The sequence below is a fragment of the Sphaerodactylus townsendi genome, linkage group LG10 (assembly GCF_021028975.2).
Source record: "Sphaerodactylus townsendi isolate TG3544 linkage group LG10, MPM_Stown_v2.3, whole genome shotgun sequence".
Taxonomy (NCBI): Eukaryota; Metazoa; Chordata; class Lepidosauria; order Squamata; family Sphaerodactylidae; genus Sphaerodactylus; species Sphaerodactylus townsendi.
Genome location: NC_059434.1, coordinates 74,711,115 through 74,735,027, shown reverse-complemented (window position 1 = coordinate 74,735,027; position 23,913 = coordinate 74,711,115). Strand labels below are relative to the sequence as shown.

General features: G+C 44.2%; 1 protein-coding gene across 1 annotated transcript in view; it reads right to left on the bottom strand.

Moving 5' to 3' along the window:
* The window catches only part of FAM13A (family with sequence similarity 13 member A), a 176,391-nt gene that overhangs the window by 38,008 nt on the left and 114,470 nt on the right, over window positions 1–23,913 (bottom strand). Inside the window, exons 8-10 of the mRNA XM_048509094.1 lie at window positions 13,526–13,567; window positions 5,219–5,266; window positions 3,574–3,753 (exon numbers count right to left, since the gene is read on the bottom strand). Of these exons, the coding sequence (XP_048365051.1) occupies window positions 3,574–3,753; window positions 5,219–5,266; window positions 13,526–13,567 (270 nt within the window). The remainder of the gene's footprint in view (window positions 1–3,573; window positions 3,754–5,218; window positions 5,267–13,525; window positions 13,568–23,913) is intronic.

The window sequence follows — 23,913 nt, the reverse complement described above, 5'->3', positions numbered from 1 at the left end:
ACAGTTTGTTTCTAATTTGTATGGATTATGACCTTACCACATAATCTATTATGTAATCAGATGCCACGTATGCTTGGGCTAATTCATCAATCTTTGCCACAAATCCTCTTGGCTACTAATTGCTTAAGAACAAAACACCGGCACCCAAACAGGAGGGGAAAGTGGAGGGGGTCAAGTCTTTTTGTTATGTCTGCGAATTTCTTTGTGGGACAAAAAGCTTTGCTTACACCAGCAATTAAAAGAGAATTAGTTTTCAGTACACTGGGAAGGAAAACAGGAATACGGGCACAGTTCAACGTTCTGCACAACTCTATACATGTGTGGAGAAAATAATCGTGATACTTTGGCCCAAACTTATTTTTCTGGGATGGCAAGACAGAGGCTCAGTAGAAACATTCAACAACATGAACGTTCAACAAGTCATCAAACAGCCTATATACCCTCCTCAAACCTTCCTCCATTCAAGTCCAGCATTATATGAAAACAGTGATAGACTTTGAGATAGGGATTCTATACAGCAGACACAATATTCCCTTTGGGGCATCCTGCAGCTACATGTTCTCTCTCCATCTTAAATCCCCCACACCCTTTCTTCTCTGGAGTTAAGCCTTGTGCGGCATTTTGAAAAACCAATGTCAATGCTAACCATAATTAGTTTCAAACTAGCCTGCAAAGATGCTTCGAACCTTGGTTGCAAACTATGGTTTGAGTGAACCATGGTTACTGTCAAGCTAAGTAAAGCAGCACCGAACCATGGTTAGTTCTGAAAAGGGAAAGAATGGAAAATGTAGAAGGACAGATGGAAAGGGGAAGAATGCATATCTCCACACATTAAGCACTTATCCCTAGAGTATTTTGGACCTGGTGGCTACTCTTATCCACTCCTCCCTACAAGGAAGGACACTGGGGTGAATTTTCCAACATTCAGTTACCTGCCACTGTGCCAGTGTCTTGAACTCATGATCTTCACAGGGCTGATTCATGCACTACCAAACAACTATATAGAAGTGTTTTATTTTTATTTTATTTTATTGATTCTTATATGCCGCCTTGCCATCCCCAAGGCAGCAAGTATCAAGGCATTAAAAGTTTAAAAAGTACAGGAGTAAGCATTATAAAGTGCCTCCTTCAACTGTCTTGCAGGCCATCTGCAATTACCACTGTCAAAGAACAGTTTTGCTGTTTGTCACTATGGCCCCTTCCGCACACGCAAAATAATGCGTTTTCAAACCACTTTCACAACTGTTTGCAAGTGGATTTTGCCATTCCGCACAGCTTCAAAGAGCACTGAAAGCAGTTTGAAAGTGCATTATTCTGCATGTGTGGAATGAGCCTATGTAAGCTTGTTTGCTTTGCTTGTGCATTTTTGAACATGATTATTATTTTCTGTCTTCCTCTTTTTGCTGCATATATTTTGTGGCCTAACTTTTTACAAAGGACAATTCCTTCTTAAACTCTGTTGCGTTTTTACCTCGCTAAGAACTGAGTAATTTCAGTTCTTCTATCAGAACCCAATCGAGGGGTTTGTCAGAGACTTCAAAACGAAAGAAATCGGCTTCTCAGAAATGCTAGCTTGTCACAACCCTCCGCAATTTGAAGCTACATCGCTCCTGCTTTTTAGCAACAGGCCGATTTGCAGAATCGGGGATTCCGACAGTCTGGCAGTCGACTGAAATGAAGGGTTCTGGTGGAAAAGGAACAAGGGCACGAGGATCAAACTGAGAAAGCAGCAAAAAGGCAGTTCTGAGATTCACGGGGAATGCAGAGGTGGGGCGGAGGAGGCACAGAGGACATATCTGCAGTGCTATACGCTAACAAGCACGTCCGCCGGACCTGCTCTGACCTACTTACCCGGGAAGACTCACAACTAAGAGACCAAAGCAAGAAATATAATTTCAGCCACTTATGGTGTTTGGAACCTACCCACAATGCCTTCCCAAGGGTGCAATCGGCTTTTCTTCTACTTTAAATTTACTTTAAGAAAACCCTTTCATTTTCTGTATTTCTGGTATATTTCTCCCATCAATGAGGGAAGAATTAAGCATTTTCCTCTGTTCTGTCCTGTGACAGCACTGCTTTATGCTAACAAGGAAAGTATAAAGCTGTCATGCTAAATCAGAACATCGGCCTCCCTGGGCAAGGACTGCTTCCTCTGCTTCTCAGCAGCTTTCCCAAGGCCCAGAAGGCTCAGGCCCAGTTCTCATCCCAGCCCCCGGAGTTTCTTTTCAGCTGCAGATGCCACGGATAGAACCTTGGACCTTCTTACGTGGAAAAAATGGGCTCTGCTCCTCAGCAACAGCTCCTCTTCTGGCCCCTTCCGCACATGCGCAACAATCCACTTTGAATGCACTTTGCAGCTGCGTGGAATAGCAAAACCCACTTGCAAACAATTGTGAACGAGGATTGGAAGTGCATTATTCTGCATGTGCGGAAGGGGCCTTCCATCCCTTCTTCCCTGGATGAAAACTCTGGATGAACCAGACACAAGTGTGCCATCTCATCCCTAAACATCTGCAGGAATTGGGATGTTACTTTTGGTGGATTTAACAGAGAAGGCCTCCAATCCTATTGGAGACAAATGGATACCAACTTTGAATACGTATTTTTGTATTGACTAGGGGTGGCCAACCTATGGTGCTCCAGATGTTCATGGACTGTAATTCCCATCAGCTCCCAATTGGCCATGCTGGCAGGGGCTGATGGGAATTGTTGTTCATGAATTTCTGGAGGACCATAGGTTGGCCATCCCTGGTATAGACTATCCTCATCTCGAGTACAGAATTACAGTCTCTATCTCTGTACTCAGCATTTTATTTACACTGGGGTGGATCCAACCATCTTCCAGGAAATCCTCCTCCAGCCTAAGAAACCTTCCTCCAATTTAGTGGCTCTTCTTCCAGTGGAAGAGACTTTTAATTTGGAGAAAAGATCCTCAAACTGGAGGACTTAAGTAAAACTTAAGTAAAAAGGAAAGGCAGGCTAGCAATGTTTTAATAAATAAATAAACTTTGCAAAGTGAAATGGCAGAGCAGGAGTAGGATCTTATTGTTACAGATTTGGTGGAGCTCGCAGACTTCTGTGAACCCCAAGTTGTGGAAAGGCCCACCTGAAGTGTTCAGGAATGCTCCAATGTTTCTGTCATTCCACAAACTACGTAAAATAGAATTGTTTTACATACATGCTACATGAATGCTAAGTATTGTTGTTACTAAAGATCGCCATAGTGGCCAATATTTCAGCCCTAAGGCAGTTTTGTGCCAGGCAGCAGGGGTTAATTGGCAGATCAGAAAAGAAGAGCTCTTATAGGAGACACGACCTGATTGTGCCTTGATGTCTAGAGCGGGGGTATGTTTTAACAACATCATGATTTTGAAATAACTGTGCATTTAAAAAAAATATTACTATTTAATTCTATTGTTAATTTGTGCTTGCCAGAGAACAGTTGGTACACTTTATAAAGAAACAAATATTTGCTCTGGAGTACCTAACAAACGGCCTTTTTAAACTTCTGACAATTGTTATGATCAATTTCTAAAGTGGATGGGGGAGGGGAGAGAGAAACGACCATCATACATGTCTCTGTTCCTTCGGGCTTCTTCCTGCTCTTTATGGTGCCTCCTCCTTTGCCGGGCAGACACGTTTGACGAGGTGGATGAGGTCCCCGATTCAGAGTCCTCTGAACTTTGTCCTCCGGATCCATGAACGTCGAAGAGATGTTGCTCGACCGCTGACCGGATGGTTTTTTCTAAATACCTGTCGAACCAAATAAACATAAAACAGCTGCAGCAGGGGTCCCCAACCTTTGTGAACCTGAGGTCACCTTTGGAATTCTGACACAGTGTGGTGGGCACAGCCACAAAATGGCTGCTACAAAATGGCTGCCACAGGAAGCAGAGCCAGCCACTAATATGGCCGCCATAGATGACCTTCAGTCAATCAAGGAAGTTCCTTGTGCTGTGGTGGCAGCTGCTGCCAACACCATGTTTTAAAAAACTGCACAGCCACTCCAAACACCAAGGGCCAATCAGAAGTCTTGGTGTGCAAAAGTCCTACCTGGTCCTGCTCATTTTCTAAAAACACTTGTTGGGTGCCAGGAAAGGAGTCAGTGAGCATCATGGTGTCCATGGATGCCACACAAAGGCATATCTATTGTGGGACAAGCCAGGGCTGAAGCCCTGGGTGCTGCTTGAGAAGGGACACCAGGCAGCCCAGAGCCACCCCCCCCCCCCATCAAACCCCTAGAGTGCACAGTTCAAGGCTGGGCCTGGTTCCAGTGTTCAATAGCACACCATATCCCCAAACTCCACAGGGAGTTCAAGGGGGGTGCAGTTCCAGGCTGAGCTCAGCTGAATTTAGCTTTACACTGCAGGCTCTGTCTCAAAGCCCACCGTTTAAAGTTGGGCCCAGCCAGGCGGAGGCCAAACTTGAAATATAGGCTAAGCCTGGCTGGGTCCAGCTTTATACTGTAGGCTCTGCCTCTGTAGTCCATGTGCCTTTGGAGGTGGATTGACAGAGGCGGAGAAAGCAGTATAAAGATGGACCCAGACTGCGCAGAGCCTGCTGGACTCGGCATGATTGGGTCCAGCTTTAAATTGCAGGTTCTGGAGATAAAACCACTGTTTAAAGCTGAATCTGCATGCCCCCTACTCTACAGGGAGTTAGGAGAGAGGTACACCGCTCAACATTATGCAGTGCTTGACCATCTTTAGTAGAATCATAGAATCATAGAGTTGGAAGAGACCACAAGGGCCATCAAGTCCAACCCCCTGGCATGCAGGAACACACAATCAAAGCACTCCTGGTATATGTTCATCCAGCCTTTGTTTAAGAACCTCCAAAGAAGGAGACTCCACCACTCTCCGAGGCAGTGAATTCCACTGTCGAACAGCCCTGACAGTAGATACGTCCCTGGTAGCTTTAAACAATGGGCTTAGCTGGGGACCCCTGCTCTAAAGTCAACCTTGCCTTTGAGTTACAGGTTCTCTGAACAGATCATTACATTAAAACAAAACAAGTCAAAAGATGACTTGCAAAATACTGGAAGATGCATCCCCACAAAACCCTGCTGCCAATCTAAAAACGTCAACCTACATATTCTACATGACCTTATTTTTCAGCTGGGTGAACCAGGATGCTGCCGTGCTGCCCAGTCTGTGAAATCAACAAAGCAGGCGGATTAAGAACAAAAACGAGGACAAGGAAGTAAATCAATACTCACTCTCCAGAAGCAGGGACGCTGTTGTTGTTGGCCTGGGGTACGTGAGCACTGGTTGAGAAAAGAAAGAAAGGGGAAGTGAAATCGAAGCATCGAATATTTTTGCAGAAAATCTGTCAAAGAGATGCCAGTCAATTGCGCAGTCTCCTGAATAACTAAAAGTCTTCACTTCAGAGGGCACTTTCGCACATGCAGAATAATGCGTTTTCGATCCACTTTCAGATTTGACTGCAAATGGATTTTGCTATTACGCACAGGAAAGTCCAGCTGCAAAGTGCATTAAAAGTGGATTGAAAGTGCATTATTCTGCATGTGTGAAAGTGAGAGACAGGGTGTGACTCTTCCAAAACAATGCCACAGGCACCCTATATTTGGGAGTGGGTCACACACACATGTGAAACTATCACTTGATGGCTGATGAGTGTCATATAAATAAGTGACTTGATGCTGCTGAAAAGTAGTGAGTGTGTGTTCTGTGGCAGCCAATTTACAAGACAATAACTTTGTGTTTCAGAAACCAAGTGACAAGCAAGTGGATACACTGCGGTCTTAGACGGTGAGGCATCGGAGGCCGTCAGTTTGCCTAATGTTTCTGCTGACATTGCTGTTTCCCTCCGTAAGGCCAGGAGATTCATCAGGTTTTAACTCAAATAAAAGAAACGTCCAACCCTTTATACAATTTATACACACCTTGCTTGAATATGCACTATTAAGCAACAGCTCTCACAGGAAGAAATGGAGTGGCTTTTAAAAAAAACCCCACAAACTGAAATTAATTAATCCCATTTTACTTGGAAGAACATGTTTGCTTTCTATTTTTACGTTCCCCCGTGAACACTGTTCAGCACGAAGGAGGTGCATGTGTCAACACGGAGGGAGAAACACACTTCCACTGTATTTTTGCAGACTTGGCTCTTCATGCTTCGCATACATTTCATTAATGTGTGTGAGGTTGTGTGTTTGTGTCTGGGAGAGAGAGAAATATTTACAAAATAAATGGATAAGATGCTCAAAACTATATGCCAGAACAGCTGTTGTTTTCACACTTGGTTACTTAAATCACACCCTTCAATTCTGGTTTTCATTCCCCATGTTATCCTCACAACAACCCTGTAAGGTATATCAGGTAGCAAGAGTGTGACAGACCCAAAGTTACCCAGTGGCTTTTATTGAAGTTGGAAAAGAATGGGGGAGTGGGGTCCAATCCTGATCCTAATGTGATACTCTCACCAGTACACCACATTGGTTTTCAACTAGATCAGGGGTCAGCAACCTTTACCACCCAAAGAGCCATTTGGACCTGTTTTCCACAGCCCTGAAGATCTACCGAGCTGGAGCCTCTAGTTTGGCCCTTCCACTCACCTTTCCTGGAGGGACACGCCCATGCTACCCTCTGACCTCCAGGCCACGCGGAGCCGCAGTATAATGCTGAAAGAGCCGCATGCGGCTCTGGAGCCGCGGGTTGCAGACCCCTGAACTAGATAGATGCTGAGTATCATTCAATGACCTTATGTTCTTAACACACAATCCAGGCACTAGATACCCTATTTCCCCGAAAATAAGACATCCCCTGAAAATAAGACATAGTAGAGGTTTTGCTGAAGTGCTAAATATAAGGCCTCCTCCGAAAGTAAGACGTAGCAAAGTTTTTGTTTGGAAGCATGCCCGGTGAACAGAACACCAGGAATAATAAGTCATCCCCTGAAAATAAGACATAGCGCATCTTTGGGGGCAAAAATTAATATAAGACACTGTCGTATTTTCAAGGAAACATGGTAAGTCCTGCTTGCTCCCTGTTGCCCTGGGCTGCTCACATGAACACATATGTTCATATACTGAACTGGTCCATTAAGGGCAGTATTGCCTACTCAGACTGGAAGCAGCTCTCCAGGGTCTCAGGCAGAAGTCTTTCCTATCACCTACCAACTGGAGAGGCCCGGAATTGAACCTGGGACCTTCTGTGTGCCAAGTTCAACCACTGTGTGCTCAACCACTGGGCCACAGCTCTCCCTATGCTCCATTAGCACATGATGCTGCATATGAAAATGGAGACGTGGTTTCCTACACAGTCCTATTCAGTGGGTGTGTGCCTGTGTGGGGAATCTTCCTATGTGAGGAAGTGCTCGTTTTCCAATCTTCTTGCAACGCCACAAACTCTAAACTCAAGAAAGGCTGAAACATCCCCAACTGGCAGGCCGTCCGTCTCCCCCCTGCTCAAAGCTTCACCTTTCCGGACAGCAGATGTACGATGATGCCCTCTGCTTCCAGATTGGCACTCTGGAGTTGCATGGCTAGATTAGGTGGAGTCCTGTGGAGTTCCCCCCTCTCCTCTGCCACAGCTCTGGACATAAGAGGTCCCTCCCATGTGACATTTCACGGAAGCTCACCCTGACCACAGCGTTTATTAAACTGAGGCGTTATGAGCTTAAACCATTTCATTTGCCTTGATCCTCTTATCTGCGAGAGAATTAGTTAGCCCAGATGGCTGGGGGCTGCTTGTATGTATGTAAACCTACAAGCTGTGCATATGTGACAGGAGGTTCAGTGCTGGACTGGAAAGATGCAGGTTCAAATCCCTACGCAGCCATGAAGCTCACTTGATTTTAATATTTATTTCATTTATACCCCACTTCTCTCCCTAATGCAGGGGTGTCCAACTCTGGCGCTTCAGATGTTCATGGACTACAATTCCCTTCAGCCCCTGCGGGCATGGCCAATTGTAGTCCATGAACATCTGAAGCACCAGAGTTGGACATCCCTGTCCTAATGGATACCCAAAGCAGTATAACTTCACAGCAACCCTGTGAGGTAGGTAAGGCTAAAAGTGTGTAAGAGGCCCAAGGTCACCAAGCAAGGTCTCCCAAGTGCAACGTGAAAATATCCTAAATAAATAAATACAGATTTTTTTGTTTGGCCGGCACAGTAGCTTGAATTGCAGTTCTGCCTGTGTATGCCAGGGATTGGGACCTAAACTGGTGGGATATAGGTGAGATTTAGACAGGCGGCTAGGAGGAGACTGGTAGACCTGAGGCCTCTTCCGCACATGCAGAATGATGCACTTTCAATCCACTTTCAGTGCACTTTGCAGCTGGATTTGACTGGGCGGAACAGCAAAATCCACTTTCAAACAATTATGAAAGTGGATTGAAAGTGCATTATTCTGCATTCGCGGAAGGGGCTTCAATCTTCTTTCTGCGTTTCATATTACTTATTCTTAAAGAAGTTATACTTTGTTTAGATAACGAAATCTTGACCACAGGTCTGAGTTTCTGGATTTTACAGTGCTCTGTCTTCCGGATATTACAGTCTAATGTGGATACTCTTCTGGTCTTAGGAAAATGCCCGGTTTTTATATTTACAAAATCACCAGAAAATCACCAGGTTGGGGACTCAGAGATTCACTGGGTGGCCTTGGGCCAGAACCAGTCTAGTTTGTCCTACCTTACATAAAGTTGCTGTGAGGATAAAACAGGGAGGGAAGAACCCTACATACCAATCTGAGTTCCTCAGAGGAATGGCGGGCTAAAAATATAACACAAAATGACTGTGAGGTGACGTAATGGATTGGGAAGGGGACCTCCCATAGGACCAAGAGGGAATGTTAGAATAACAGCACTTCAAGCGCCATTCCTGCAAAACTCTAATTCAGGACCCCGGAATTAAAATGTAATTCTACCACAGACTTCAGCATGTTCATTCGGAACCTTTACTTTATTTCCTAGAGTATTTTCATACAATATTGAACCAAAGTCAACTGATTTTGATGCCAGGTCGCTGCTGCTTTGTTACCAGGTAAATGATCGTGACTGCAAGAGTTTATTATTCACATTCTCACATTTTCCCCACCTTCCTTCAACTGACTGTCTCTCAGGACTGTGAATAGCACCACCTACAGTTAAAAGGAAAGACATCCTTGGTGGAGTAAAAGGAATTCTCAGCAAGGGAGTCTGTATTAGCTTAATTGCAGCAAGCAGCAAATGGAGAAAGGAAATTGGGGGGGGGGGGTTGCTAGTGATGGATTAAAGGGCCTATTGGTGACCTTTTTACAGAAAACTGAAAAGCGTACTGATAAACTCCGTGCTCTCGTGACATCATTTGCACTCGAAGAGAAAAAAAGATACCCGCTTATACCTGTGCAATTTTCACAAGGAGATTGAAAAATTTGCACTTCTAGTCTGAGAAATGTATAGGGTAAAGCCCCTATAGAAGAGTAGCACAATACACTGGAACACAGTAGGAAGTCAGATGCACACAGCAGCTCAGTTTCACAGAAGCAGTCCTACTTTTATTTGTTCACAAGTATTTCTCACACAGTCAAAGTGCTCCACCAGGCAGTGCGAAGACAAGTGTCTCACAGACCTCAGTACACTGAAGCCTTATATCTGGTTTACTGGCCAATCACAGTTCTTTACCAATCAAACCCAGAATGAGGCTCTGACATGTGATACCTGTCAGTTAGCTGTCAGTTAGATTTTGATGATCAGATCTGACAAAATGTACCAATGAATCATGAGACCAGAGGGGAAGGCACCCGTATCCCCTCACACCACACGTCAGAAAGCAGCTAGGGGAGGTAAGGTAATGATAAGGAGAAAACAAGCTGGTATGAAAACCCAAGGTTAAGCAACCTTTTCCTCTGATTTTTACTGCATTCTCCAAGAGGGCTTTTCAACTAAAAAAGAAATCTGTCAGGAGCAGGAATCAGTCACGTGCCGTGAATAGTTTGGCACAAAAGAGAGCTGTTTTGTATTTTCAGGGAAAAAAAGGATATCGTGTTGCAGTAAGAAAAAGACAAGCACCTTCTGTGCATGTACTCTTTTGTATTCATTGATCAACTGGTTTGATAACAGACATTAGGGCACTTCTCTGAGCCACGCAGAGGTATTTCCCTCCAACATCTTCCTCTCCAGCCCCTAAAAACATCTATTCTACAAAGTCCAGTGTAGAAGACGATTTTTTTTCTTGTCCAAAAGATCATTTTAACCAGAGGACATAAAGCATCTGTACTCAGAAGCGGACTGCATTACCTGAAAAGGCTGTTATCTACCCTGGCTGACATTCACAATCTGTTGTTCCCATCTTTATGAAATATGTCCTTCTTATCTGACGACTTCAGGCCAAACAATACCTAACAAGGCAGGGGACATTCTTTGTGCACAAGAATCACTAGGAAATCAAATTATGGACATCTTCCTTTCGTTTCGGTACATTTCAGAAGAAACAGACACAACCGAAAGATCAGATCAGTCCTTCCGACCGCAATTCTTCCCTCTTTCATAAAATCAAATCGTTGTCTTGTGGTGCCATCAACATTCCACTGAAGGCAATGACAAAATACCCATTGATTTGATGAACACTGGAAAGCATGTTTCGTAGCAACATCTGGCCAGAAAGGAGATGCAGCTTAGGCAACAGTGACTCAAAGTAGTATTTAGGAATTTCCCCCCCCCCTTCATTTAAATAGCATTTTTGACATGCAAGTACTTGTCCAACTCAGAACCATCCACAAACTTGAGAAGGAGGTGATATTTCAACACCCATATTGTGGTGCACAAAGAATGTTGTCGGAATGGTTGTGGTGATTAGAGATGCTGGCGCTGATAAATTAACAATGGATCTGTCATGTAAAGGCTATAGAGATATTGAGGGACTGGAGTTCCTTCCTTATGAGGAGAGGCTGCAGCATATGGGACTCTTTAGTTTGGAGAGGGGGGATATGATTGAAGTCTATAAAATTACGCATGGGGTAGAAAATGTCGACAGAAATAAATTTCTCTCTCTCTTTCTCACAATACTAGAACCAGGGGGCGTTCATTGAAAATGCTGGGGGGAAGAATTAGGACTAATAAAAGGAAACATTTCTTCACACAACGCGTGATTGGTGTTTGGAATATGCTGCCACAGGAGGTGGTGATGGCCGCTAACCTGGATAGCTTTCAGAGGGGCTTGGGCAGATTTATGGAGGAGAAGTCGATCTATGGCTACCAATCTTGATCCTCCTTGATCTGATGTTGCAAATGCAAATGCAGACCAGGTGCTCAGGAGCAGCAGCAGCAGAAGGCCACTGCTTTCACCTCCTGCAGGTGAGCTCCCAAAGGCACCTGGTGGGCCACTGCGAGCAGCAGAGTGCTGGACTAGATGGATTCTGGTCTGATCCAGCAGGCTCTTTCTTATGTCCTTAGAGTTAAAGAGCCACCTCATTCTTCCTCTTGTCTATACCAGAAGATTGGGGTGGGGGGACACATAGGGAGGATTTCTGCAGGGCATTCAGGCACTAATTGGAAACAAGTCAAAATTCTTGGCCCCAAATTCTCTAGCTATGTTTTGATTTTTGTAGATGAAGGTGCTGAAACTTGCTCAAAGTGAACCAGGAAGGTTCCTGGCTGCGCTGGTATCTAAATAGGACTGTCACAGAAATGGGTTCAGGAATCCAAACACTACTTGAATCTAAATATTTAGACATTTCAGACAGCCTCAGTTGAAAGAGCCCTCAATCTAAGGTGACAGGTTTACTCATTCCAGTTCTGTGCATTCTTTGGGTCCCATGTCTGTGCTGAAACTTAGCTGGGAGAAGGGAGAAAGGAAATCACACTCCTACCACTGTGCTCATAAAACGTTTGCTGATTAAAAAAAAGAAAAGAATACACCATAAAGTTCCTGCCATTTGGCAAGCATCAAGGATTGCGCAGTTGCTGGAATCTGTACAGCTCTTGTTACATAACTGCTCCCAATCACCGAACTCCTTGTACTATATAAAAGTTACAACCCACATTCTCCATGTGTTTACATCCATGGCTCAGTTGTTATATCACACCAATAAGATGACATTAAGACAGGCTGCACTGGCAAGAAAACAGAGACGCCAAGACGAGCAGTTCGACAAAGTAGCCTTGGGCACGGATTTGCCAGCCACTTGGATCTCTACGAGAAGGCACAGAAAATAAAACAGCAACAAGAACTATCTCCAAGACCCTTTCAAGTGGTGAAGCACCAGTGCTGACCAGCGTGTATCCACACTGCCGGCCAAGTTAACTCCCTTGGCAAACCGTCTCAAAACTGCCTCCTGGTATGCCACACTGTGGTAGGGAAATGGCTTTGTTATAGGCAGAGGCGTAACTCCAAGGGGACAGGGGGGGAATGAAGCACTGGGGGGCACCCCTGTGGGGGCGTGGCGAAGGCGTTCCAGGGTATAACAGGGGCATTTCGGGGGCGGTGCACTGGGCACTTTTCCCCCTTGCTATGCCTCTGGCTGTTGGCTGGCCAGTTCAATCACTGATGATGTATAAGATCTCTACCTATGATTCCTGGAGAGCTGCTGCCAGTCAGAGCAGGCAATATTGATCCTGACAGATCAGTGACCTGACTCAGCTTCATGTGTTCATTATAAAAGTGAAAAGCAGTGTCCTGGAGGCGCACTGCCACCTTCACGTGTGTTCAGGTTGGACAGCAAAAAACTAACAAGCTGAAAAAAAGAAATAGAATATAATACAGCTGAGAAAGATAAACAAGATTTGTATTAAAGGACGGGATTACAAAGATCAGTTCCAGCCCAAACTCAGTACTGTGTTTGTGTGTATGTTATGGGCCATCAACTTGCTTCTGACTTTTTGCAACCTGATGAATTAATGACCTCAGAAGCGCCCTGCTCAGGTCTTGCAAACTGAAGGCCATGGCTTCCTTTGTTGAGTCAATCCATCTCATGTGGAGCCTTTGGCGGAATATGCACAAGGTGTCGACTGCCTGGTGGGGTAAAATGTCTGTCGCAGCAGGATTTCATGTATGCAGCAAGATTTCCTCAAGCCCCACTTCCACTTTCCATTCTCTCCACGGCAAGCGAGACCACTCATAGCATAATTTTAATTTTGCTTTGCCGCCAGAGCGAGAGCAGTTTTGCCCCTGACACCTTGTGAACATATATATGAAGCTGCCTTAAACCAAATCAAACCATAAGTGTCAATCTCGCAGCCCTCCAGATGTTATGCACTACAGTTCCCGTCATCCCCTGCCAGCATCATGCTGGCAGGGGGATGATGGGAACTGTAGTCCATAACATCTGGAGAACCACGAGTTTGATACCTGTGATCTAGACCAATACTGTTTATTCTGACAACCAACAGCTATTCAAGTTTTCAGACAGAAAACCATTTCCAAATTTTGAGGTCCTTTTTACTGGAGATGCGCAGGTGTTCTAATATTGAGACACAGTCCTGAATTTACTAGGAAACAGACATAAAATGACTAACAATTGTAATCTCCATAGTTTCTTAAGAAATCAACCCCCCCCCCCAAGAATATAAAATAATGCAATACCTCAGATAGAAGGGCGACATAGGTCTTTCATCTTCTTGAGAGCTGAAAATAAATTAAGAGATATTTGCCATCAGTATGAAAGCTTCTGTTCTTAATTTGGAAACTAATTCATACTACATCACTGGTATTAGAATGAGAAACAATGATATTGGGAAGAAATAAGATAAAGTTGACAAATCCATAGAGAGGGGAAGGTGATCCATTACACTCCTCAAGGTTCCAGCTCATTGGCCGGTGATCACCAAAGCAGAAACAGTTCAACTACAGAACAGAACAGTTCAACTACAGAGTCATCTGGCAGACTCCACTACTTCAAGGAATACTTTTACAGCAAATCTGGTAGGAAGGTAACCAGGACATGGAGGGCTCTTGCTCCTGAAGTGAGCCAACGTGGTGCAGTGGTTAAGGTACAGGTTGATTCTAATCTGGAGAACCGGGTTTGATTCCCCACCTGAATGGCGGAGGCTTATCTGGTGAATCAGATGTGTTTCTGCACACCTACATTCCTACTGGGTGATTTTGGGCTAGTCACAGTTCTTTGGAACTCCCTCAGCCCCACCTATTTCACAAGGTGTCTGTTGTGGGGAGAGGAAGGGAAAGGAGTTTGTAAGCCACCTTGAGTCTCCTTACAGGAGAGAAAGGTGGGGTATAAATCCAAACTCCTACTCCTCCTCCTCCTAATAACATAAGAGTCCATTACAAAAACAGAGAGGGGGGAAACAGATGTTCTGCTGCTTCAGAAATCACACCACATCAAGATGTTCATGACGCTCACAAATCATAACTGCATTATATTGGTTTTATTTGATGACAAAATAGCTGGGAGAAATCCAAATGAGTTACACCAGTATGAAACCGCAGCACCACAGCAGTGAATGAGGGTCCTCTGAAATAGGTTGGCGACATATCACAAAGAAGCTTCATTGTGTCTTCCTCTATTCTACTCTGTGAAAAGTGGAAAGCTTCACATATATCATATGGAATCCCAAAGAATGGTGGAGAACCTTGCCGTCTGCTGGGAGTGCCTGTTCAGAAGTAACGGCCCCTATCCTATCAGCATACGTGGCTTCGAACTTCTCAACATGTTTCCTCATCGTGGAAACAATTTTGATATTGGACCCAAGTTCCACTACCCTTATTCAAAATTCTGTACGTGCCCACAAAGTCAACAGAGTTGGGACCTTTGGCTTGGAGTATGAAAAAAAGAGATTAATTCATGGTAATTCTTTGACACAATCAAACTGTCATGAAGTAAACCAAACTCTATCATTAAGCCAGTGTGGTGTAGTAGTTAAGAGCAGGTGGATTCTAATCTGGAGAACCAGGTTTGATTCCCCACTCCTCCACCTGAATGGCTGAGCCTTGTCTGGCGAACCAGATGTGTTTCCACACCTACATTCCTGCTGGGTGACCTTGGACTAGTCACAGTTCTTCAGAACTCTCTCAGCCCCACCTACCTCACAAGGTGTCTGTTGTGGGGAGAGGAAGGGAAAGGAGCTTGTAAGTCACCTTGAGTCTCCTTAAAGGAGAGAAAGGTGGGATATAAATACAAAACTCTCACTCTTTTCTTCTTAATTAGGTCCAGATGCATGAAGTGGCACCAGGATATAATGGAAAGGCAAGACAATTTAATTGCTGATTACCAACCTATGACATAGCTTTTGGCTGACATGTGTGTCAATTTACCAACCAGAAATTACTTGATTGCTTGTATGAAGCCCTTGTCTCTCTTATCAGCTGAAGCCCTTGATCTCTCTTATCAGTCTCTCTTTATCAGTTGAGCATTGGAAAGAGAGACATGCAGAGCAAAAACAGAACAAAGTACATGGGTGATAAGAGCATCCCACCATCAAGCAATCACAATAACAGTTGTGGTGTTATGACTCAGAACATCTGTATGCATTACCACAGAATAAACCCATCTCAGAAGATATACCAATGGTCTTCCTATTATTCATCTGATGACTACAATTAGGGATCAAAAACTGTGCAAGTCAAGGAATGCCCCCTTCCTTATTCCAGACATCAGGCAAAGGGAGGGAGAAATAAATGCGGCAATGACAGGGAAGGCGGCCATTTTACAAGGAGCGTCCCCTTGCAATTGTTGGATTCTTGTATGTGGTGGGGGGAGATCCCTTGAGTCCCAAATCCTCAATTGCAGGACTTCAAAAGCTACCATTATCTCCATAAACCCAAAGTCTTCATCATACAGTGATTCATCATACCATGGTCCTCTCATCAGCAACCACCAATGGGAAGATAACTCATATCACATGATAAGATAACGTTCAAATAACCAATGTGACATGAAGATGCTGATAGAATCCACCATGAATAAGAGTCACAGGCCCCATTCCAAATCCCATGGGAAAAAAGCAACAGGGCATTGGGTTTGGCCTAGAAATGCTCATCTGAGTTCTGCCCTCTTTGGAATGGCCATCGGTTGACCTTGCTTCAAAGATAAATTGTCCAGACTGCTTACAAAAGTCCTTGAAGAGCAAAAGAATCAGGGTTCCCTACATCAAATGGAGCCGGTTCCTTTGGCCCCCAGAATGAGGGAGGAGTAAACTCCTTTTCTAGGTTACGTTCTTCACCCCAAATATTTGGATACTTAGAATAAAATCAATAATTTTTGGTTCCTAAACTATTCTTACTGCTAAAAGATAAAAATGTCCGCCAGGCAGAAACACATTGGCTTTAGCATGAGACTGGCATATTGGGTTAACAGAGAGCGTGTTTGTTTTGGCCAAGAACAGCTGCAAACTTTGTTATGTTGGATCTTGTTTTCTTCTTATCGTTCTGCTACACCTTGGCAGGTCAACCTTTTTCATAACGAGATGCCAGCAACCTGGCTCCTGCAGAAAGACTCAGGTCGTCTTTTTGAATTAATTCAGGACATTAGAGGGATTTCAGTTGACCTAAAGCACAGATTTACCTGGTAAAACTGATTGCTGGGAGATGAAAGTGCGCATTCCTTTGACAATTATGTTCTGTATCAAGCAAGATTCAAACATCAGGTATGACCTGGGCCATTAGCTGCTTTCTAACAGCGACTTGTGTCAAGATGAATGGCTGCATTTTAGCTTTGATGAAGGACCATGGAGCGTATTGCCCCCTTCTGCCATTCTTTTTGTGTAGCAATCTAATTATGGTTTGAGCTCACCTGGGAACCAACATCCCTAGCCAGGATTTAGGGCAGGAAGGATCCTTGGTTTGTTGCAAACCCAGACACAACTAATTAGGCTGTAACATGCAAGAGGATAAGGGAACTCCTGAGCAAAACCTAGGCTCATTCTGATAGCACCAAACCTATTCTAAGCGAGACTACTGTAATGCACTCTGCTTGGGGCTGCCCTTGAAGACAATTCAGAAGCTTGGACTGGTGCAAAATGCAGCTCTATTAGCGAGGACTTGGAGATTTGAATGTACTACCTCAATTCTGTAATCTACACTGCATCCCTGTTTGCTTCTGGGACAACTTTAAGGTGCTGTTTCTTACTTCTAAAGCCATATAAAGCTTGGGCTCACATAACTGAGGACCATCTGCCCTGGAATGAACCATGCACTGACATAGATCCTCAAAGAGCTTTCTATCCCTGAAATCCATTTGATAGGACCTCACCTACAACACCTGTTTTTTAAAACAGACTCCCAGAGGAGGCAAGGAAGATTTCCACTTTGGTCCAGTTTTGAAGACAATAAAGCCTTTCTGTTCATGGAGGATTCTGGGGGCAACTGAATAAAATCTGGCCAACTGAGTCCATGTAGCAGAGACATCTTAGCATTGTTGGTTTTCAAAACTTTGTATAGATGTTTTATATATTCATGCAAAGCGGTTCACATCTGTTTTTGTAAACTGCCTTCGAAATCTATTGGTAGGAGAGTCAATTAAACACTGCTAAATAAATAAATATCTAAATATGATGTCATCAGCAACTGGCCTGCTGAGGAATGCTGATTTCTCCTTCAACCCATCTGCCAACCTATAAGCCCACAAATGTAACAACAAAGTGGTGTGATGTAGTGGTTAAGAGCAGGTGTGCTCTAATCTGGAGAACCAGGTTTGATTCCCCACTCTGCCACTTGAGCTGTGGAGGGTTATCAGGTGAACCAGATTAGCTTGTGCACTCCAACACATGCCAGCTGGGTGATCTTGGGCTAGCCACAGTTTTTTGGAACTCTCTCGCCTCACCCACCTCACAGAGTGTTTGTTGTGCGGGAAGGGGGGAGGGAAAGGAGACTGTAAGCCCCTTTGAGTCTCCTTACAGGAGAGAAAGGGAGGGTATGAATCCAAACTCCCCCTCCTCCTCCTCTTCCCCTTCCCTTCCTCTTCTTCTCCTTCTCCTTCTTTCAGAACTTGCCAGCAGGCTAATTCACAAGTCATATCTCAGAACGCTGATCTCTCTTTCTTCTTCAAGACATCTTTCAGGACTAAAAGTTTCCGCTCAGGACTCTGCAGCGCAGGACAGATCTATGTCAACCCTCACCTGTCTTGATTCACCTATCTGATGAGAAAGTTCACCTTGGACTAAGAAATCCCCCACCTACTTGGATGGAAATTACGTGCTGGGAAGTACCATGTTTTTATCTATCCTTGAGCGTCTCATGTGACATAACCATCTATCTTGGCTGGTCCTGAGCCAGAAAACAATCGCGTGATATGAAGCCTCATACAATCAGCGCCACATGATCTGATAATGCAAGTACCCGCCAGTATTATCTAAAAGATGTTTGCAAAGCATGCTAATTCAAATAAATACTACGGCTCTCGAGACCTTCAACTGCCCCCTCTTCCATTGCAGCGCTACGTTCTTAATAACATGTTTACCCACATAACACCGCTCAGCTTTTGTTGTTTTATTTCTTAAAGATTAAAATTAAGAGCTAAGCTACATTGGGATCAGACACATCTGTTTGTTATTGGAAGCCTGGCAAGTCTCCTTGGATGGATAAGACAGAAAATGGGGCAGGAAGAGGCGGAGGGAACTGATGGAGCTCAACTGAAGCCAAAGCTGCGCCCTTTCTTTGAATCCGACAGTAGCATGTTATGCATACATGTTGAGTTGCATAACAGCCCACAAGTGCTGGGTTACCAAGCAGTGGCAACTCTTCTCTGCAAGACTGTTTTCTGAAAACGTGGTGAAGTGTCAAAAGAGCATGTTTCGGCACAAAAACTGAGAATCATCCTCCTTACCTACAGGACTTCAACAACTCAAGACTCTCTCTTTGAGAACCTCATATTCCAGCCCAGAGTAGAAGAGTGTTTTCTTTACACAAACACTCCATGGGCTGTGCTTGTTTTATAGAACATCAACTGCAGCCACAAAATTTGGCAGCTTAAAAATGTGTTTGTTTACCATCTGTTCTCTTACAGTGGAGTGCTGTGTGGTTTCCGGGCTGTATGGCCGTGTTCTAGCAGCATTCTCTCCTGACATTTCGCCTGCATCTGTGGCTGGCATCTTCAGAGGTTCTAGAACACGGCCATACAGAACCAGAACACGGCTGCTAGAACACGGCCATACAGCCCGGAAACCACACAGCACCCCAGTGATTCCAGCCGTAAAAGCCTTCGACAATATATTCTCTTACAATTTACGAAAGGGTTTCCTTAGCTCAGAGGCCCCCAACGTGGGTGCCCTGGCGCTTGCAGACACCTTTTCTGGCACCCATTAAGAGTTTTTGAGAAGCGGGTGGGGCCAGGTAGGGCATTTTCCCAGTATGTTTCTGATTGGCTATGCAGATTTTGTTAAATGCGGCTTTGCAGCTGCCGTCACTGCACAAGGATTGACACTGTGTTACTAAAGTTTATCTATTTATGACTTGATTTATCTGAGGGCAGCTCACAACCGCCACAACATATAATAAAACCAACCGTTATCATTACAATTTATTACATACCCATATTTCTGCACCGCACCTAATAGGTGGGAGTCAATTCTGAAAGGAATAAGCAACAATAAAAAGACCTACCCAATAAGCTGTGGCAATCGTTTTGTGGCTGGCCTCGCCTCCTGCAACAGTCATTTTGTGCCTATACTCTGTGCCTATACCCTGTTTGGGATAACGATGACAGGAGATTTGTGAATTCATCTGCCATCTCCTGGACCACCTTTGTTCTAGAATGTTCCGTTTGGGTCTTAGTGCCACCTAGAACCCAAGCGGAGCATTCTAGAACAAATACGGTCCTGGAAATGGCGGATGAATTCACAAATCTCCTGTCATCTTTATCTTGAACAGAGTACAGTAAACATTGTGATGTGACATCATCCCATGGGTCAGTAATAACCTGATGCTTGCACAGAGGAGAAAATGGCTGCATTTGAGGGAGACTCTGTGGCATTACATTCCAATGAGGCCCCTCTCCAAACCCTTCGCTCCCCAGACTCTACCTCCAAATCTCCAAAGTTGGTTAGCCTCCAAGATAATCTACTGTGCCGCCGTTTCCAAGACTGCATTAAATGCAACACAAAAAATATGCAGACCTTTGGTCAAAGGCGAAGAGGGTGCTGGGATCTTCTGCTCGTGCAGCCGATTAGATTGAGAATGCAGCCCTCACCAGACACCACTTCAAACTCTTAGCAAACCCAAATCTTCGCATGTTGCTGTTTACCGCCACAGATCCACACTACCCCACATTTTAAAAACACTACACATGCCTAATTATAGAAACTTCTGATTATATTCATGGGTGGAGCTGCAACCTTGCCAACGGGCAACCTGGATCTTACTGAAGCTGATAAGATTCTATCAGCTCATGTGCAGGACTGCAGCACAGGATATTTGCTAAGCAGTTTGGGCAAATAAGACTGCACTGAACTTGAGCTACTCATAAGATGTGAAAAACAAGAGGTACCAAGCACGGGATAGGACATCCCAAAGCTGGGGTGGAGAGGCCACGAAAAAGATCTTATTTCTAATGGCTGCTCACTATGGTGGCAGGTAGTCCTTTAATAATCCCAAAGCTGTTTTCTTACAAGTAGTCCTATTTTAAATTAATGGTTGCATTTGTAAGTATTTCATGCAGCTGCAAATCCAATGTGGTTGAAACCCTGGCCCACCAACTTTTTGCACTTTGTTAAAATTTGTTAAAATTTTAAAAAAAGATTTGTTAAAATCAGATCCAAATATATCAATTTATATTCTCTTTTCCAATCTGGGCTGCCAGATCTGATTAGGTTATCCTTATTGCTGAATAACTCAGACCCTAGTCTTTGTGAAGAGGTCGCCAATTTTATTATGGAGATAGCTGAGATACCCAATAGCATGTATCTGTTATGGTCCTTTTGAGGCCTTTTGTTTTTATTATCATTGTATTCATTTTGCTTTCTGATTATGCCAATAAAGGCTTATGTATATGTATATACTAAGTATTTCATGATTAGCCTGCATTTAGGGAGTTGGCTTGTGTATGCAATATGCAACACACAAGCTTTAGTTAATTTCTAACGCATATTCTTTTGGAGCTGCTTGGTGAAGTCTGTATAATTAACCCTCGGCCACAAAGCGTTTTGAGGTGCCTCAATGGAAGTCCAAAGTAAAACGATTATCTCATCGGACTAATCTAGAAAGTCTGTGTTCAAACTGCCCGTCAATGATCCAAGCTAAAAACAAGTTGTTAAAGGCAGAATGAGAATACCAATTCCCTTTGCACCCCACACAGCCCATAATACTCACGCAGAGAAGGCAATTAAGATGCTGATGGGAGATTATGTATCAGCCAGTGTCTATCAGCCAGTGTCTACGACGGCTGGCACACAGGGTCAGAAATCATTAGTGGCACTCCTGGCTCCATTACCAAGACCATTAATCACAAAATAGGCCTGAAGCCTTTTAGATTATCTCCTCTCAACTTAATTATTTACAGGGGGGCCATAAAGAGGCTACTTGATCACGTACACAGTTCTAGGCATGTGAGTTTGGTTTCAGGCTTGTTCCAGAAGCGTGCTGTTAGGCTGCTGGATGTTTTAGTGGAGCAGGAAAACATAAAAAGCTTACACTTCCCTCTGCCCTGGTATTTAAAAAAAATATTTAAATTAGTTATTTACAATGCATGATGATTCCACACAGGTATCCAACAGTGCAATTTTAAACACAGCTGCGCCTTCTAAAGCCCATTTTCAATGGATTTGGAAGGGCATACTGTTTAGAATTGTTCTGTCAAAGACTTATTTTGGTAGACTCCAGCGATGGCGAACCTATGGCACGGGTGCCAGAGGTGGCACTCAGAGCCCTTTCTGTGGGCACGCGTGCACAGAGTTCATCATGTGGGGGGGGGGCAGAAAATCACCCCCCCCACACACACACCTAAGCTGGCCTGGGCATGATCCTTTACCTGAAAGTAAGCTTGGTTGCTGGCAATGGGGCTTGCTTCTGAGTAAACCCTCCTAGGGTCATGATTCACCCATTCGAAGCGTTGCATGATTGCTTCACCAAGCTTACTCCTGAGTAACATGCGCCTCGGAGCCAACTGTTTTTTCTAAACTAAAACCTCAGTATTCAGGTTAAATTGCTGTGTTGGCACTTTGCAATAAATAAGTGGGTTTTGGGTTGCAATTTGGGCACTTGGTCTCAAAAAGGTTCGCCATCACTGGTATACTCTGTTTCACATAAAGATGTTTAGTTAGGTCAGTTGAGATGCAGTGGTTGAGAAAATTGTATGCTTCCACATAAGAAAATAGTCCCAAATGAATATGAGAATCATTATTCATTCGTACGCGCTGCCTTTGTCAAAACCATTATTTTGTACATTATTGAACACAGTACTTTGATACAAGAACATTTATAACAAAAATGCATTTTTACTTTCAAATGGATGGGGAGAGCAAGGCTAGATAGTTGGAGCATTCTACAACAAACATGCTTTGTTCTGTGGCGGAGGAACATTCAATCTACTAACATCTTTATGTGAAACAGTATAGAAGGCATGTCACAATAAATTCATTAGTGCTTAATAGAGATGTGACATAAGACAAACATGTTTGCGATATGCTGAAAGGTAAATGCATATTACCAACACAATCTATGCAGGCAGTCTGGTAATCTTTTCTTGCAGTCTATATATTGTCCCCCTTTGCTTTAAAAATGGAACCTTCTCCACAAATCAAGCCCTTATTTCCAAATCCCCATTCAAAATCCGTATCTTTGGAAAAAATCTCTTGTGAAAGTTCTGTTGCTTTATCTGGACTTAGGATTTCACAGTTCAGCCCACGTAGCACTCCCATAAAATGCTTCCCTGTTAAACCACGGCCTCTGTTCCTCTATTATTTTCTGACCGTTAAACCCCGTGACCACATGAACCATCTTATCCACAGTCTTGCACAAGCTGATGCTAAACAAATGTCAAACAGTTGTTGGAGTCATTAAAGTGCCAAATGCTCTTTAGCATGCCTTGTCAGACTTCCCAAACCAGCATCTCATTGTATATATGCTGGTAGAAAGTACCATCAAGTCACAAAACTTATGGTGACCCCATAGCATTTTCAAGGCCAGGGGATGAACAGAGGTGGCTTTCACTCCTGCCTCTGAACAGCACCCCTGGTCTTCCTTGGGTCCCTTCCGCACATGCAGAATAATGCACTTTCAATCCACTTTCAATGCACTTTGAAGCTGGATCTTACTGTGCGGAATAGCAAAATCCACTTGCAAACAATTGTGAAAGTGGATTGAATGTGCATTATTCTGCATGTGTGGAAGGGGCCGAAGGGATGAACCCTCAAAAAGAAACCACTCACACTGTAATAATGTGATACTGACAGGAAACTGTATTTTTACTGCCCTGACCTTGATGGCCTAGAACAGTCCGATCTTATCAGATCTCGGAAGCTAAGCAAGGTCAGCCCTGGTTAGGACTCGGTTGGGAGAAGTTCAAGGTTGCTGTGCAGAGGCAGACGATAACAAATCCTCTCTGTCTCTTGCCTGGAAAACCCTTACAAGGTCACCATAAGTTGGCTGCAATCTGACAGTACTTTCCATCACCACCACTTTGGACACACACACACATTTCACACTTGCTGAATAATGCACTTTCTATCTACTTTCAGTACACTTTAACAATGATGGGCAAGTAGATCTTGCTGTTTCACACAGTAAAATCCAGCCGCAAAGTGGGCTGAAACTAGATTGAGAGTGCATTCTTTGGGCGTTTCCCCACTTGCCATGACTCTCAGCGCGTGTCATTTCTGGCGCGTGCCCGGGCTTCCCCACAACCCCGCGGTGCCGTTTTGAAGAGCGCCAGGAATGACGTGTGCTGAGGGGGCGCGACAGCGGCAGCGTCGGGACGGCTGCGTTGTCGCCGCCCCTGTAGTGGGGAGTGCCGGGGGACCTCGCGTTACTTGGCTACAGTAGCGCGCAGCAGAAGGTAAGTGGGAAACGCTCATAGGCATGCGTGG